The 18,344-nt window shown below is 31.7% G+C and overlaps 1 protein-coding gene and 1 long non-coding RNA gene across 2 annotated transcripts; both read right to left on the bottom strand.

Moving 5' to 3' along the window:
* Positions 1 to 4,717: 4,717 nt before the first annotated feature.
* Positions 4,718 to 6,013, bottom strand: LOC124844886 (auxin-induced protein 22D). Its single transcript, XM_047321905.2, has 4 exons — positions 5,684 to 6,013; positions 5,390 to 5,595; positions 5,201 to 5,300; positions 4,718 to 5,108 (listed from the first exon to the last, which is right to left on the bottom strand). The coding sequence occupies exons 1-4, from the start codon at positions 5,869 to 5,871 to the stop codon at positions 5,033 to 5,035; spliced, it is 570 nt and encodes a 189-aa protein (XP_047177861.1). The 5' UTR covers positions 5,872 to 6,013; the 3' UTR covers positions 4,718 to 5,032.
* Positions 6,014 to 16,664: 10,651 nt separating this feature from the next.
* LOC148194380 (uncharacterized) lies at positions 16,665 to 17,246 on the bottom strand. The gene is made up of 2 exons (XR_015781319.1): positions 17,061 to 17,246; positions 16,665 to 16,981 (listed from the first exon to the last, which is right to left on the bottom strand). It is a non-coding gene; the product is annotated as an uncharacterized LOC148194380 (long non-coding RNA).
* Positions 17,247 to 18,344: the final 1,098 nt, after the last annotated feature.

Genomic DNA, 18,344 nt, shown 5'->3' with positions numbered 1-18,344 from the left:
GATTGGATGATCTCATGATCAACTTGGTTATTATGCTATAAACAATGTTTTGATAGATGCGTTTATGATCTCAATTTTTATCCTGTCTCCATAGTGTTTAGGAGAGGTGACTCTTATTGAAGGAGGTTATGTTAACGAGTATGCATGTCAAAGATTTGCTTACAACATAAGATAAACGCTTGTAGATCCAAACATAACATACAAACATTTTATATTGGTTCACTTAACTAAGCTACGTCTAGTTCTCCTCTAAGATAATTTAGAGAGTTACAAAAAATTTTCAAATTATCGATGAACTTTTACCGATGGATATATTCGTAGGTAATCTGTATGTCACTTACCATAGAAAAATTCATTGGTAAATTCATCGATAATGCACATATCACTTACCGACGAAAAAATTCGTCGATAAATCCGTCAATAATGCGCTGGTAAACCAGGTGGGAATTTTCCTACCCATATTTCCTCTCTGTCTGTGAGACACAGAGGTTATTTATTTACTCTTAGTCGCATTTTCTGCTCATGTTTGTGCGAGGCAGCCTCGTTTTTCTACTACTTCCTCATCTCACCATCGTAGCTACAAGCCCAAACCGCCTCCATCTCCGTTCAGTCAGGCCAGTATCTTCCTCTCCACCGTGTCTGTCTCCGTCTCCATATTTGAGGTCTTCCACTCAAACTTTTTCTTCTCTAGCACGCACGGGAAGGGGTAGTTCCTCTATTCTTCCTCTTTCACGAAACTACGCAACCAACCACTGCCTCCACTGTGCAATACCGTCGTTGTTCGCTCGAAGTCCGGCCAAAGCCATGTTTGTCACCACCACTACGCACCTTTCATTGTTAGGAACAAGCGTTATTTATTTTTTAAATGTGTTCTTTGATTGGGTGAATAAAAATAAAAGAAAGAAGCAATAATCAGGGGGGAAAAGAAGATTAACCAGATCGCGATATTTATCGACGAATTTTTCATCGATAATTACCAATGGATTTTTCCGATGAATTTATCGACTAGTCAAAAAATCTGTCGATAAAATTTAACAACAATACTTTTACTAAAAAAAATTTGGTCGTTAGTAATTCGTCGGTAATTTTAATTTACCGACGAATTTTATGCATTATCGACGGATATTTAACTTACCACCCCTTGTTACAAGTCAACCTTAGTAAACTTCATTACTGTGACTAGTACTGATTGCGCAATATTATTCACCACTCCTTGTATTCCTAAATGTTCCCGGTATCCACTAGATACACTATCTAGTTGAGTTTAACTCACTCTTGGTTATTGTTGTCAACCCAGTTCCATTATCATTTTGACCTTGACTGAGTTTCATCCACTCTTGGTTGTACAGTATTCTTCACTACTCTTGGTATCCGTAGACACTCTTGGTATCCTCCAGATACATTGTCTAATTGAGTTTAACCCACTCTTTGTCGTTGTTGCTAACCCAATAACCCACGTTACTGTGACCTTGACTGAGTTTCGCTCACTCCTAGTTGTGCAGTATTTTTCACCATTCCTGGTATCCCTAGACACTCCCGATATCCTCTAGATACACTATCTAGTTGAGTTTCACGCACTCCTAGTTTTCCCTTAACACGCTTGTCTATCTACCGTTAACTCCTCAAAGTTAAACATAAAGTGTTTTAATTCTCTTCAGAATTTATATCAAAAGATTGATTATAAGTCCTTAGATTATAAATCTCGCAAAGAGGATATGTGTTCAATACAATTCAATCTATTAGACTCATTGAATATTTTATCTCTTCTCTCTTCTTATAAATGTAAGCTTATATATTAATGAAGCTTGATTGTATCTCTTCTTTCTTTTCAATTTCTCTCTCTCCCTCTTCTTACTTAAGAAAATATGACTCTAAATAGCTTTGAGAGAATTCATGATCTTCCTTGAGGATGATTTTTCATTTCATTCTTCAAGTGTCCATCCTCTCACCTCCAAGATAATAATTATTGTATTCAACTTTTTCTCCTTTTCCATTAAATTTAGTTTAAAATATCATTTTTCACGTGTTGGAAGTCACACATCGACTAGAGCTAAGACCAATTTTGAGTATATAAGTGATGCAAACCTCACCTTACAAGCCGATTTTGTGGGGTTGAGTTAAGCTTAAAATCTTCTTTTTAACATGCTAACAATATTTGTTGTTTGTTGGACATATTATTTTACCCGCTATCGAAACACTCATTAATGTCTAGTCTCACGCTCGAGATGTATATATCTCGACGTGAGGGGATGTGTTAGAAGTTCTATATCGACTAAAGGTAAAACCAATTTAGAGTATATAAGTAGATGCAAATCTCACCTTACCGATTTTATAGAATTGACAGTCCACTTCTTGACCGCACGAACGATCCATCCATAAGCGTCTTCCCCTTTAATATCGGAATCTTCAATTTCCTACCTTCAAAGTCTCGCGATGAGTCACTACTCATGCTTCGAGACGTGTAACTTGTTTGTTCATCTCCCTCGTGGCTATTAACCTCTCCATCCACATCTACAGTCCTCTTTTATCTTCGATGTGATTGGCACCAATGGGGTCTACCATTGCGAGACCAGTCGAGAAAGATAATCAAGTTTTTCTCTCCAATTGTTGTTTGAGTCCATCCATGTGTTTCTCCATGACGTTGCTAGTGAAGACCATGCACTCCGAGAACCGTGCTTTGAATACCAATTTATAACAATAAACAAAGAAAAGGAGAAAAGATAAAAGAAACTCATGTATTATTGCTCACTCTGCCTAAACTAAACAAGAGAAGAAAAGAAATCCTCAGCACATGAGATACCTTTACCTCATTCCTAGTTACCTCAAAATGTCAACCTCCTCATCACGTACTACCCTTCCCCTCTATTGTCTCCCTTTCTCTCTCTTCAAAACTGAAAAAGAAATATTTCTTTTACTATCTCCATCATTGTTGTATGTAGGTGAATCTCACAGAATTTTCACTTTTTTTTCCTTTATAATTATATTCGTAACAGTGGAAAAAAAATTAACTTCAAACATTGACTCACGGAACTAGATTTCAACTGTCCTTAATCACCGAAACATTTTCCAAGGACTGCTAGAATTGAGTTCTTTTATTGAAACTTGGAAAATCAAGTTACATATATTGTTGTAGTAAAAGTTTTACATGTAATATGTTAATTAAGTCAACATTATTAGCAGTTTAAATTGGGTTATGTACCCACCCATGCTTTTGTATGATGTATGTTCACCAAAAGCAAGTCATAATTGTATGTATTTGGGAAATGCAGAGCAAAAAATATAGTTTTAAAGTGATCACTTACAACTTCCTTCAAAAATGTTTCTCCGGAAAACACAGTCGGTGGCAATATGACGAGAAGGGTTTCGTACATGTTAGCATATTTATGATGTTATCATTATTATTTGGGGAGAACCTTTCTAATAATTATGAAGCAGAAGAAATTAAGACGTGTATGAGAAGAGAAAGTGAAAATTTTCTATGCATTGGAATTGTGAAGGTAAAGCATGCCAAACACTCTCAATTAGTGCACAGTGTAAGCACCAACTCGGTGCAAAGGAAGATGATTGATGAAATTAAAGCAAGAGTCTACGTCATGGAACCGGCGAAAATGGCAGAATCCTATCACACCACACAAGCAATAAAAGCAAGTTTATCGGATAAGGGTTTCTGTGTGTTGTTTCTTACTTTTAGATTCATCAACTTATGACGTAACCATACCTACTGTTAATACTGCACTGCCATCACATTGTAGAAATGATAGTTTAACACATTCAAATTTTTTATATTTATTTAATATTATTTTTTATATTTTTATGTTTTAAAAAGAAATACAATTCTTTTCATTATATGTATCAAATAAATATAAATATGTATATATTCCACCGTTTCTAATGAAATAGAAGCTCTGAAATTGAGTGCACATGCATGATTCCCTGAAACTAAGTATATGAATCCATGTATAGTGAAAGGGGTCGATGTAGTTGTGCCCTACCGACATGTTCCCCATAATTATTTGAATAATTTGTGTGGATATCTTCATTTTCAAGAAGAATATATTCATCTCTCTCATGATGTCTCACCAACCTTTTTCACAGCCAAAATAATAATGACAATTATTATAATATTTTTACCTTTTTTACGCACTAAAAGATAATCATTCAGATGTTTATTATACAACTCTAACTTGATTCGTCTAAAAATTCTGAAAACTGAATTTAAGCAATTTTACAAGACTTATGAACTTAAAATTTGGTTAAAAATTTACGAGGAAGTTTTTAAACAAATATAAGCGGATAAAGGCAAGGATTATCTCACGTTCTTTTAAACTAAAAAACGTAAAGTGGAACAAAAAAAAGAATAGATATATTTATACTTGATTTGCTTATATTTTAATTGAATTAATATATACGAAAAGTATTTTAATTTTAATGAAGGGTTATTGCAAATGTACTTTTTCTCTTCACACCTTCTTTGACTTTATCAAGTATTAAATTCAGAAATTATCACTCTTAGGAGACGATATCCTAGTTATTTGATCTACTATACCTACATAGTCAAAATTGGCGTCAAAATAATGCATAAAGTAAAATTTTCTCTAATCGACAAGTAAAATGAAGAAGAAAGATAAATCAGATGAAACCAAATGCAAAGTTAAGGAGAAATTCGACCTTCTTGACCTTCGTATGTATATATATAGTAATTGTAAGTAAACAAACAGAAGGAAAAATTATATATGTATTTATATTCTGTATACAATTAAATAGCATCTGCTTTGGTTTTATTCTCTTCTCATTTAATCACTGTTTCCCATTCGGGTTATGGCTATGAGAATTTGGAACAGTGTAGTTTAATGAAGAAAGTCACAGTGTTTGAAATAAACAAATAAAGGAAATTTGTGTATGTGCATCTCTTCTTTTAATCAGCCAAATATGGGGGAATTGACAGAGGGTATTGCATGCTTGCATATTCCAAACAGAAGAAGTTCCCTTTGTGTTGGCTATGGATATGCATGCTCCTGCTTTGATTTTCGGCTCAAAAACAACCCAACAACCCCTTTGCTTCTGATCCCTTCATGATTCTGAGCCTCTTGCAGGATGACACGAACATGCTGCAATAATACCAAAAGTACAATCTTATAAGCAAATACTTCATGCTTCAAATAACAGATTCATTAGGAGAACAAACAACAAACAAACTTACTTCCATGGAACATCTCCAACCAGCATCCAGTCACCATCTTTGTCTTCATAAGTTGGAGCATATTCAGATCCATTGTACCCTTCCCTTTCTGAATATTCTCCTGCATCACAACCAGTGTAATTTTATATATAGATTACTCTTTTCTATACATATATAAGCCAAACAAATCTTAACTGTTAGGGTTCTTACCGAATATGCACTTGAACATATTTTCCAAGGCCTTGAGAAGTTCAGGGTAGCTTTTGTAAACCTTGAGATCTATCTTCCTCAAATAAGGTGCACCCGCCATGCTAACTTTCACGTACATCCCATTTCCTTCACTTTCTTCTTCTTTCTTCTGCTGTACGTTATTCTTCCTGTAAGATCGAATCGGTGGCCACCCCACTACTTGTGCCCTACATCCCAATATATTTCCATTATTCATTCATTCATCTAAATATACATACAGTCATATTAAGACAAATATGAAACAAAAACACTTACTTTGCAGGTGGTACAACGTTGTCTTCTTTTGTGACATCAGAACCATTGTCACTTGCTTCCGGCGAAGATCTCTTGTTGCTTCTAGCAGTAGCAAGTTTCTCAGGCTCATCGCTACCGGGCAACCCCAGTCTCAGCTCAGTGGCCTTCAGATTAAGCTCTTTTTCGTAGCTTCCCAATGAATTCTCCATTATTTATTGATGTGTTATTAGCTAGATGCTTACGAAAAAGACCAGAACAATTCAACTCTGTTGAATCTGGGTTTCTTGAGAAAGAGAGAGAGAGAGATGAGAAATGAGATGCAAGTTGTGTTGCAAGGGTATTGGGTAGGTCATTAATTTTATAGCAACATTGGTGTGGGACAATATGTAGGTGACTTATTCTCTCATATGGTGCATGAATTTTTGACAGAATGATGAAGAGATAAGACACCCTGGGCTGTGACACGCGCTTCTTACTGACCAATGGGAGTAGGGGAGAGTGGGGCCCAGAGCACACGGTTGAAGGAGCGCGTGAGGTGGGGTTGGAAAGGAGAGATATGATTGGTGGTGACAGGAGGGACATGAAAGAACAGGTGTGTGAGGGTGAGAGGGGGACAAGGGGGGAACAAGGGAGGGCCAGTGGTACTCTACAGCGGGGACCACGGTGGGGCTGGATTGATTGGGACAATGGGATGTGAGGAGCGAATCCTGGAGCGTTGGATCACGAGGCGTTGGTACATGTGATAATGATAGGGGACCCACGTGGATGTCCTTCATTGGACGGTCATAACCATGTGACTGCATATCTATTATTATAGTAGTAATAATTACTATTATTGCGGAGAAAACAAAACCCCGTTGGAATTCTGTCACGGGATTCAATTCAAATCCCGTGGGCTGTCTCTGGGTGCACTGCATCTCATGACTTCACCCACCACCTCTTCAATTTATACCTTCCTTTCTTCTTAGCTTCTAAGTAACAAACCTAATCAATCATACACACTTTACTGTCCTTCATTTTCACCTTCGTCTCGACTGCTGATGTATTCTCGTTTAATTTTTTTTAACGGTAAATATTAATTATCAATTATTTTTAAGAGAAAAGTTGAATCTAAATTTTATTTATGATCGTACTAATCCTCTTGCATCCTGAATTATACAAGTTTTAGAGGAGAAAATAAGCTCAATGTTATGCGATATAACAAGCTTTGATATAGAAATCATATTATAGGTAAAATCATGTATGAACAAAACATGTTAAATGTATATTTTTATGAAGTTTAACATTTTTAGTATGAGTACATGCTTGCCATTAGGAAGTTTAACAACAATTGGAGTAATAGATATGTAGGGAAATAAGTTCTTTAAAGAACATGACACTGTTGGGTACAAACAAAGTCTCAGATAAAATAAGAAATGAACATGAGTTTATATATACATAGCATATCTCTATTGTTAAGAGGCCTTTTAAAGTATTACCAAAAACAAATCTGTGAAGGCTTGACCCAAAGTGAACAATATCAGTTTCCAGTTCTCGCTCTTTTCTTCTTATTCATTTTTCATAAGACCCAATCACAAATATTATCTCATTTATATACTCTTTTACAGATTAAACATTTTGATCTCCATTTTTTGTATTATTATATATTTTAAGTTATAATTAGTGTTTTCTGCAATGAAGACAATTTTCTGTTTAAAATGGATAATATTACCATAAATCATAAAAACAATTCTCAATATTTAATGATGTGAACTTAAAATCAGTCTCGTGCATTTATTCAACTCACATGTTTGTTAAAACAAAGATTGTCATAAAACAATAAAAAAAACTTAAAAAAAACAAAAATAATAAGATATTTCTTTTTATATTGTTTCACTCCAAACCGAGTTACGTTCAATTCTTTCTTAAATATCTTTAAAGAATTCTACAATCATAAAGGATTATAACGAGTTTAAATATTTTTGGTGTACAACTAACCTACTAGTTAGAACGAATATAATCACTTTTGGTATAAACTAGTCTAATGGAGTAGACGTCTAACTTTAGTGAGTTAACCTACAAATGTTTAACTTCACTTTTGAACAAAAACAACAAAGTGTGTTGCAAATTACAAGAATAGATATCTAACTCTCTTAGAAAGGATTTTGAAATCAATACAAAATATTATGAAAACTTGTAAAGAACTGTATTTTTCAAAGAACAAGTCTAAGAGATAGAGCTTAAAGATAGAGGAAGCCTAAGCATTTTCAATAATAATAATCACTACCTTCTTTGAAAGATCCGTTACTTAGAGTTTTGACTTTCTTTTAGAGGTGTAGACTTTATAGTACTGAGTCAGAAGTTATGTTGCATCTTGACAGAGCAACTATGTTGTGTATACGGAAAAGACAAATAGAAAACATGAAGGAAACATTTCTTCAATATTTTCCTATCATTTTATCGTTATTTTTTTTATCCTGGGTAGGCTTTTGAATAAAGGTAGTGATTTGCATAGAAAAACAGAACACAACACAATAGACAAAGAAGTATTGGAATGTACATGCTTTATACTTATATGATCCTAAGCGTTTAGGCATACTACATATATTATCATTTAGGCATTGAATAACTTACATAATTTAGGATAACTTTAATATGTAGCATTTAGTGCTCTTTACTATTATCCAAGATAGTTTACACTTTTGTTATACGCTATTTAGATTTGACGTTATGTTAGAGTCTTTTGTAGCGTTTGTTATTCATAAAAACCTTTGTGATAATTGATTATCACTAATGATTTCTGTTTTTCAGAAAGGTATTTCTGATAATCAATCATCACTACTAGTAATCGATTATCACAATGAGAAAATAATTTTTGAAATAGTTTCAGGAATAATCGATTACTTATGATAATCTCTTATGAGTGGCAAAGATTCTTCAGTTTTCTAACCTAAATTTTCAAAATAAGAGTTTATATATATTTTACCTAAACCTAATTTCAAAAAAATAATCATTTAGAGGTTTAAGAGTTGTATGCTAAAACTTATTGCTTGTAAAAGGGAGTTTTGAAAAATCTAGTATAAATAGAGATTGTGTCTTAAATAATGGAGTGTTATTGTTATTGCTAGAAAAGTTGTTCATTTAAAAAGGTTTTGTTAATATGTATGTCAAATAAGATTTTTCGATTAGACTATAAGAAAAAACCCATAAATATTTTTTTCACGAATACTTGATAATAGAACAAATTTTTTTAGAAGTGAGTAATGGATGGATATTACCCATACCGACCAACCATCACCCCTACTTATATTGTACTAAAATAACATGCTTTCTAGATGAGAACAAAATTCAATAATATATCAAAAGACAAGCAAGATAAATTACTTATATATATATTTATCACCCCTAAACTAAAACTACATTATTTTATAATTTCTAATACATTTATCAGTATTTTATATTAAAACTCCAACCATTTTGCAAATGTCTTATACATTAAAATAACAAGTATAGAAAAGATACTAATAAAAATAAATATAAAAAAATGAGTTAATGTATGAAAAAAGATAAAAAAAAAATGGTTACAAATTAAATGAAAAGAAATAGTTGTTATTTTTTTTTATAACTTTGATTAGGTTTGATAATAGCATTTTCATCTCTTTAACGCCCGCCATTAAATCTTCAAGGTATTCATTTATCTTTTTCTTTTAGTTCTAATTTATTGCCTTTAGAATTGGATCTGCCATTATATATTGATGTTGTTCTCTGTCATGGATGCTTTACGGTAAGTTTAATATATGGCATGTATGTATATGTCAAGACCTGAAAAAGTCCCAATATTCAAGTGAACAAAAAGAATAGTAAAGTAAAAATAAGGTAAGTAATAATATTCTTATAGCGATATGAATGTTTGTATTTAATTTGATCACATGTATAATTTGTATAGTCAAATTGATATTAATATTATAACAACATTATCTTTTGTTGGCTATTACTTAAAAAACCTAATTTATATTTTTCTTTTATTATTGTTGATTATGTATTCTAATATGTTTTTAGACATGTAAAATTAAATTCTAAAAGGTTCGATAGTTCATTCATGCTCAACAACTTGAAGCAAGTACATTTACGCGTGTAAATGATTTAAGTGTTATGAGAAAGTATAGAAGGTTTGTATAACTCTATTAATTTAAATGTACTTAATTTTAATTTTTATATTTAGTGTCATAAGAGCATTAAGTTTGTTTTATGTGATGGAACTTTTATTTGTTTTAATCAAATTTATATATAGCATTTTTATCCTGGCGCAATAACATGTTGAAAGGTAGATTATATGTCACATGACTACTTTATTAGAAGGTTTTCTCATACTATTTCATCAAGTTCTTTTTCCTATTTAAAATTTTTCATTAATATCTTTACCATTTAAAATATTTTTTGTTTCTTTTATTTATTTGCAACAACAAAATGTTTGAAGATACTCCACTTTTATTGTTGTATATTTAAAATACTTATTTAATTTAAATGTTTTGAGGTAGTGCACAATAGATATGCTGATGTAGTGCACAATAGATATGATGATGGTGGATAATTTTTTTACATAGAATTAGGATTTAATTTATACTATAAAATTGGATTTAATTTATACGTAACATTGTTTAATTAGAGACCTTAATTAGAACAAAATTTAGAGATTTAGTGCACAATTATTACATATTAAGAATTTTGAAACCTTGGAGATTTAAAAATTTTCGAAACAAGAATTTGAAAAAAAAAAGACAAAAATAACGAACATAATCAGTTAAGGATTTCGAAAAAGTGTAAAAAGAATTTCAAGACAATAACAGAAAAACCAACACAATTAGCTAGAGATTTCGAAACAGTTCTATTATTGAAGATTAACGACAGTTGAAATAATTTTGATTTTTGAAGTGCAAAATGGGTTTAGTTTTAACGTTACTAATAATTATAAAAAATTGAGATTATTACTCTGGCAAAGAATTAGTGTATTAATAATTATTTTATAAAAAAATCAATTTCCACATGACTTTCCACCGCCACTCTTTTCTGCCAACCATCACTGTTTATGGTCTCCTTCATATCAAACCATATTCATTATTTTCTTTTTCATTTCCAGTTTCAGACTCTTCTTAGATAAATAATTTATAATAGATGTAGATAAAATGAAGGTGGTATATTATATATATATATATATATATATATATATATATATATATATATATATATATATTATTGTTCTTTCTCTTATATCTCTTTAAAATAAATCTTCAAATAACAGTATTTTAAGAGAAATTTATCTCATATAAATTAAAAAAATAATATAAGAGGTTTTCTTATGAATTATTATATATAATCTAATTAATTTTAGCTTATAGTTATGTCTTTTTTAGTTTTTTAATCATAACTATTTATAAACATAATTATCCAATTACAAAATCATAGTAATTTTAAAATAAAAATTAGTGAATCACCGATAAACAATAATAAGTTATAACCCTAATTTAGTAGAATGGATTCATGATTATGTGAAATTTAAGTACCAGTTATGAAAATTTTATACAGTGTCGAAAATAGAGTTAGCAAAAGTATAAAGGGTGGGTTTAAAATAAGGTAATTTGGATTAATTAGATTGTCCAAGTTTAAGTTATTATAAATACAGTAGCGTTAAAAAGAAATTGTAATTTGTATAAATTGTAATTTGTTATAAAAGTGTTTGAAGATAAATATTTACTTGCCTTTATGTTGAGATTCAGACTATAAAGAATATTCTAAACATTAATTATTAATTTTTCTCACCTAAGGATAATTTATTTTATGTCTGTTTTGTAACATTCCAAATTCTCACACTTCAAAATTCTTAGTTGATATATGTCTATACATGTTTTAGGCTCAGATTTCAACTATAAAACTATAACTTGAGTTCTTCTATCCCTCCCTTCCTTGGCACTGAGTCAGACGACATTCCTTCATCTGCTCCCGTATAACGAATTATACGTTCATCGCACATACCCAAACACAAAACACAAACAAGTAGGGTAATCTAACATCCAACCAATCATTTATGAAACATGCATATTTACTTTGATGCACTCAACAAACCTCAGATAATAATTATGTCAAACACACTCATACCATCATACAACAATCACATCATAGATACTCATCCATTACTTTGATACACATGGTAAAATGACATCGCAAGACTTGTTACTTTATAAACCGACTCGTCCGGACTAGAATGATAGTCGAGCTATGGCGGGTCTTGCACTCGTGGTGGCTTATGAAACTTGGGTTCCCCCACCCTACCACACTCACGAGGCTAGTCCACTATCACTCACCTTGGATCATACTGGAAGCACCCAAGACTAGGACCTCCTGCTACTCCTCACCACATGGTTCAATCCTCTCTACATGAGAAGAAAGACCATTGGAGTTTCAGGATGACCCCCAAGACTGAGCTCCTACTTTCATTCTAAACACTACCAAGGCACCACCATGTATCCTCTCCTTGAGAATCATGGAATTACGTCCATGAACCATATTGTCACTTTGAAACTTAACCTAAGACATGAATAATCAGATACCATCAAACTAATTAACAACATGTTTAGATCATGTGGTAAAATTTTTTAGTCCAATCCAACGGTTAATAAGGCAAAACTCATAATTTTTGTATAAATGGTCCAAAAACAGAAATTAAGCAAAACTGAGATCCCTGAGAAGATACAAAATTAATATCTCTAAATCTGTAACTCCAATTTCCAATCTGAATGGTCAAAGTAATTCACTGTGTGTTAGAAACGACATATTAAAATTTCCAGTTGATCTAACGGTTAACTAGATAGATATTAAAGTTTTACCGAGGTAACTCAGGGACAAAATTTTAAGTGGTTTTCGATTATACTCAAAATGCGGAACAAATTCCTCTAAGCACATACATCTAATTACAAATCTGAACGGTCATGATGACTTAATATGTCTTATGAACTACATACTAAAGTTTGGGCTCAATCTAACAGTAAATGAAATATATCTGAAGTTTTTACCATGATAACGTAAGAACAGAAATATAGTGTTCATCAGATTTTTCAAACCTTCAAAATTACTTTCTCAAAACATAGACTTCCAATTACAAATCCGATCGGTCAAAATGTAGTAATATATCCTAAGAATCATATATCCAATTTTCAGGTTGATCTAACGGTCAAATAGATCAGAATCTATATTTTACCGAGGGGACTCAGTAACTAAATTATAGGGGTAATTAATTTACTCAAACATGCAGGATTTATTTCTCCAAGTAGAGACTTCTAATTGATGATCCGAACAGTCAAAGTGAAGAAATAGGTCTTAGGATTCATATATTAAACTTTTAGCTAAATCCAATGGTAAAAACAATTAAAAGGAAGGTTTTACCACAATAATTCGAAAATAAGAAAATTATAATCATGAAAACTAAATTTATACAAATGAATAGATAACTACCATTACCAAAATTTTAACATGTTCATAACTTATATTCATGATCATAACATGTATAAAAATCATATATAAGAAGGATTAGCTCCCCTACCTCTATTCCAGACTTCTCTTGCTCCGAATTTGTTTCCCCGAAAACCCTCCAGAGCCCCTACTCTTCTTGCATCTTCTCTATTTCTCAAGGTTTCTCACTTGATTCTTCCTCTCTTTATGAAAAATAGCCTCCCCATTCATGGCGATTTATAGTCCAAAAATTTTACTATTCATCATTTTTTTTAATATTTATTTGTTTTTATATTAATTCTTTAATTGCCACTTACATAATGGATTCATAATGGATTTCTCAATTATGCCTTCAGATATGAATGCTTTCTTCATTATCAATATTTTAAATTTATTTTTTTTTACACAAAAAGGTATAAAAGAGTTTGAACCCAACACCAAAATTTTCTACCAATTAAACTACCAAAATTTCTTATTAATCTTTCCACATTTTATAAACTTATTATATTTTTCATTCACAAAGAATTTTATTACTACTAGTAATAAAATTGTTACTATTAAGATAAATATTTTTTTTATAGATCTTACATGTTCGGCTAATTTCATTTGACATATCTCACTATGGCTTTGATTATTAACAATTTACTATACGATAGATAAGAGGATAAGTATTGGCACATTTTAAGTTAAATTATGGAATAAATTATTTGAAAATACATTAAATCCAAAATGGAAGGCTTTTCTTTTTGACATGACTTTCACATACATCCAAAAGCTAATCCAATAACCACCTAAAGAAGAAAAGGAAACAAAAACACATTATTGGTTTTTTCTGCTTAAAATTAAAAATAGCCTCTAACCATATTACATTCTTTTTTATTTTCTGATATTTAATCTTCCTTTTACTAATATAGAATTTTATCTCTTTTTTATTCAAAGTTTCTAAACCAGTTATTTCCTGAAATTCATTTGAGATTAATGCATGGTAACGGTATTAAACAGCTCATTAATAATATATCTACCAAACACGCAAGACACAAAATCAAATAAGCAAGCTATTAAAAAAAAAAGATATATATATATATATATATATATATATATATATATATATATATTCTTATTATTAAAAACCAGTATATTCCTTTATTTTTAATTGACTTATAAAATATATCTACTTATTAATATAATATAATATAATATATTTTTTTCATAATAGAATTTTAATACTCATAATTCTGTAGAATTGAACGTAGGATTACAAAAATATCTATATCTACAAATATTTGTGGATAAAATCCATATGGTAAGTATGCATAGATATTTATTACTCACAGTGGATATTTTAATATCTGTTTTTAAATAGGTCAGATGTGGTATCATATTATTGGTATTTGTAGATATCTATTAACCACAAAAAATTAAAATTAAAATTTAATTTTATTTTATTTAATTAAAATTAAAATTAATTTATATTTTATTTTTAAAATTTATAAAATACATCAATATATATAGTTATTCATAAGTAATCGTACGAATAACGAGTGAATATTTTTTAGATTAAGTATGCATAGAGTTTGGTATACATGACTAAAAGTTTATGCATAAATTAAATATGGAGAATGAGAATAGAAGATTAGTGTGTGAGGTAATGTAAGCATAGTAGGAAGGTAGGCACTAGGTAGCTAGCATGTTGAGATTTTGTTATGAAAGAACACACGTGTGGGGTGCATAATGTGGATGGTGATATATTGTGGAGTTAGAGGCACACGTGGAAGATAGAATGGGAAATGAATTATGTAGGTTAAAAGAAACAGTCCCCACTCCACGCCCTAATTGCTTCCTTGTTTGCCTTTATGCCCTAGTATTCCATGTGAGTGATTGTTTTGGCCATGCATGCATTGGGGCCATCTATGCCATTGCTTTCAATGCGCCTTCCTTTAACATCTCATCATCATTCATAAAATCCAACACATCTTTCAACTTTTATGCACACCTAATCACTTTTATGTTTCTCTAATTAGCTTCATACCAAAACATAAGTTACTAAAACATCTTTTCCCTACACAACAAAAATGAATTATTGCAAGTTATAGTTAATCTCCAAATTCAATAATATTATTACTCTCACAATGGAAATAAAGCTTTGGACAATACTCCCAAAAGAGTATGAACAAGGACAAACCATAAAAAGAAAAAGAAAAAGGGATTACCCTGATATATACCTTGTATTGAATGTTGCTATTTTACTAAAGAATATACCTATGCTTTTAATTTTTAACCTAAGATATTAGAGCAAATTTTTAACTTTCCATATACATACATGGGATTTTATGTACATTCCTTTTATTAAATAAATTTTAAAAAATAGTTTATTTTTCAATCAATTAAGTTGATATAAAAATGCATTTAATTAATTTGAAATTTGAATAAACACACTAGTAGAATTAAACGTAATAAAAATAAAACATGCAAGAACTTAAAATAAAATAGGATTTAATTTGAAAAATGAAGATAATAGAAAATTCTTTATAAAAATAATTATTATCACGCAATTTAAATTTTAAAAAAATATAGTAGTTTTTATAGTTAAAATTTGAAGATAATAAAATACTATAAAAATTTATTTTAAAATTTATAACTATAAAAAGTAATCTCGTAATATGTCAATGAAAATCACAACATAATGAGATAAAAGAAAAGATATTTGTAAAAGTACAAATTAATTGAAAAGTTAATACAATAAGCTTTTCTTTTCCTAGACTGAATCTAGTAGTACGGGTTCGATTAGTTTGGATTTAACATAACTTTGAACTTAGCTTAATTAAACTTTATTTGGATTGAATCAGGTTATAATTGTTTATTTAGCAATACAACCCAACTAATTAAATTAAGTTAGATCATTAAGTTATTGTCACAACTAACTCTTTAAAAAACATTAACATTGATATTTTTTTTTAATGTTTTTAACATCTAGTAAGATAGTAACAATACTTATAAATAAAATTAAACAATAATTATAAAAATACTAATATATCAAATAATAATTTAAAATTCATCTTACAAAGGTTCCAATAAAAGGGTATGAAAAATATTTAATTCTAGCTTGTCCGATATGAAAAATTCAGTAATAAAAATGTGATCGAAATATAGGAATCACTAGTACACTAAGAGCATACTGCACCGGTTATTTTTGCTTTTAGGCACCGGTTCTACAACCGAGGCATATACCGGCGAGGTAAAAAGATTAAACTTTATGCCTCGGTTATAGACCGGGATAAAATGAGACAAGAATATGCCTCGGTTCTTAGATAACCGAGGCAGTAGAGTGTATTTTTTTTTTATTTTTCGTACTGACTCTCGTTCACGGTTCATTGTTCATTCATTTCTCAGTCATTCTCTCATTCACGGTTCATTTCTCAGTCATTCTCAGTTCATTCATTTCTCACTTCATTCTTCCAATTTCAGCTCCCAAAATTTCTTTCAATTTCAGCTCAAAAATTTAAAACAAAGAAGAAAACTGTAACAGGAATCAATCAGCAACACAGTATCATCAATGTCCAAAACCAGAGAACCAAAATGCACAAAGCAAAGGGCAACACAGTATCTTCCCTTCCCTTTCCTTTCTCAGTTCTAATCAATCTATTTCCCTCTCCTCTCTCAGATCCCACTCGCAGTCCAACAATCACCCATGTAATCCACCTGCGCCGCCGCAAGACCCTCCGCATGTTCCTCGCCCGACGCCGATTCCATCCCCCGCCGCAAGATCCCGCGCCCCTCCCCGAGGCCCGCGTCCGCCACAAGCTCAAAGACCTCTTCGTCTCCTCACCTCCGCCACCCCTTAACGAAGACAAAACAATCTTCCATCAGCAACAACAGCAAAGAAAAGAAGAAGAAGAAGAAGAAAACAAAGATCTACCTGTCGAACTCATCCCTAACCGCCCTGAGCCTCCGCCTCCGCACCGGATCTCCCTTCCGGGGCACTCCGCCGCAGCTCTCCGCCCGGTATCCTTCGTCTTCCGCTACCGGTTGCTGAGAAGAGCGTGGCGCCGCAAGATCCCCCGCTCCTCCCCTCGCCGCAGCCACGTCCTCGCCGCAGCCTCGTCCTCGCTGCCGCGCGTCCTCGCCGCCGCGCGTCCTCGCTGCGTCCTCGCGTCCACTATCATCGACGTTGTAGGAGAAGAGGAAGGAAGAAGAGGTGGTCGCAGCAGGAGAAGAGAAGAGAAGAGGGGAAGAGGAGGATTTGGGGAAAACTTTTGATAAATCTCAGATTTAAGGCCCAGTAATATGCCCCGGTTCTATTTTCAACCGAGTCTGTAGGCCCAGTAATATGCCCCGGTACTATTTTCAACCGAGTCCGTATGTTTCGCATGTGAGCATTACGCCTCGGTTCAGTCTGGAAACCGAATTAGTATCTTTTTTAGACACCGGTTATCTAATAACTGAGGCATATAATGCTTTTAAAATTACCAGAGTGCCACCGCGTTTTGATAGACTTCGGTTCCGTAGAAACCGAGGCATAATGTCCGAGTTTAAAACGTCATTTTTTACTAGTGAATATATCTAAACTATTTCTTTAGTTAATATTTTCTTATAAGATAACTGGAAATTTATGCTAAGAGTTTCACTATAAATAGGTGAGTTAGTGAGTTGGGGTAATGGTAATGTGCTAAAATTCAAAAACATTTTAGTAATTTAATACGGAGACAAGGAACAAGAGTGGTTTTTAAAAAGAGAGTACAAAAGAGACATAGAGTTCAAAACGAAGGTTAAAGAGTTTAATTTAAACATTTGAGTATTTAAGTAAGGGGAGATAATTGTCTTCCTTTCCTATTTTTCGTTTTATTGTTTTCTTGCTTGAATGAGTTGAAAGTTTTGATCTTTTATGAGTCCATGAATGACTAAAAAAGTAGTTTTATACCTACGTGATTGTATGATTATATAATTCATGTGTAGTGTGTGTTAGAAGTCTCGTATCATTATGTTATGATTTTCATTATAAGAATTGGGCAGGTAGAAGGGTACACTGATACAGATTGGACATGTTCAAAAGATGATAGAAAATTTATATCTAAATACTTTACTTTTGTATGAGGAAATCTTGTAACTTGGAGGAGTAAAAAATAGTCTGTAGTAGCAAGATCAAGTGTTGAAGTAGAATTCAGAGGCATGACACTAGGAGTATTTTATAAATTGATTGCGT

This window comes from Vigna umbellata, chromosome 8, assembly GCF_029865625.1.
Source record: "Vigna umbellata cultivar VRB3 chromosome 8, Vumbellata_1.0, whole genome shotgun sequence".
NCBI classification, from domain to species: domain Eukaryota; kingdom Viridiplantae; phylum Streptophyta; class Magnoliopsida; order Fabales; family Fabaceae; genus Vigna; species Vigna umbellata.
Note: the sequence above shows the minus strand (reverse complement) of the source record. Positions and strands in the feature narration are given on the sequence as shown.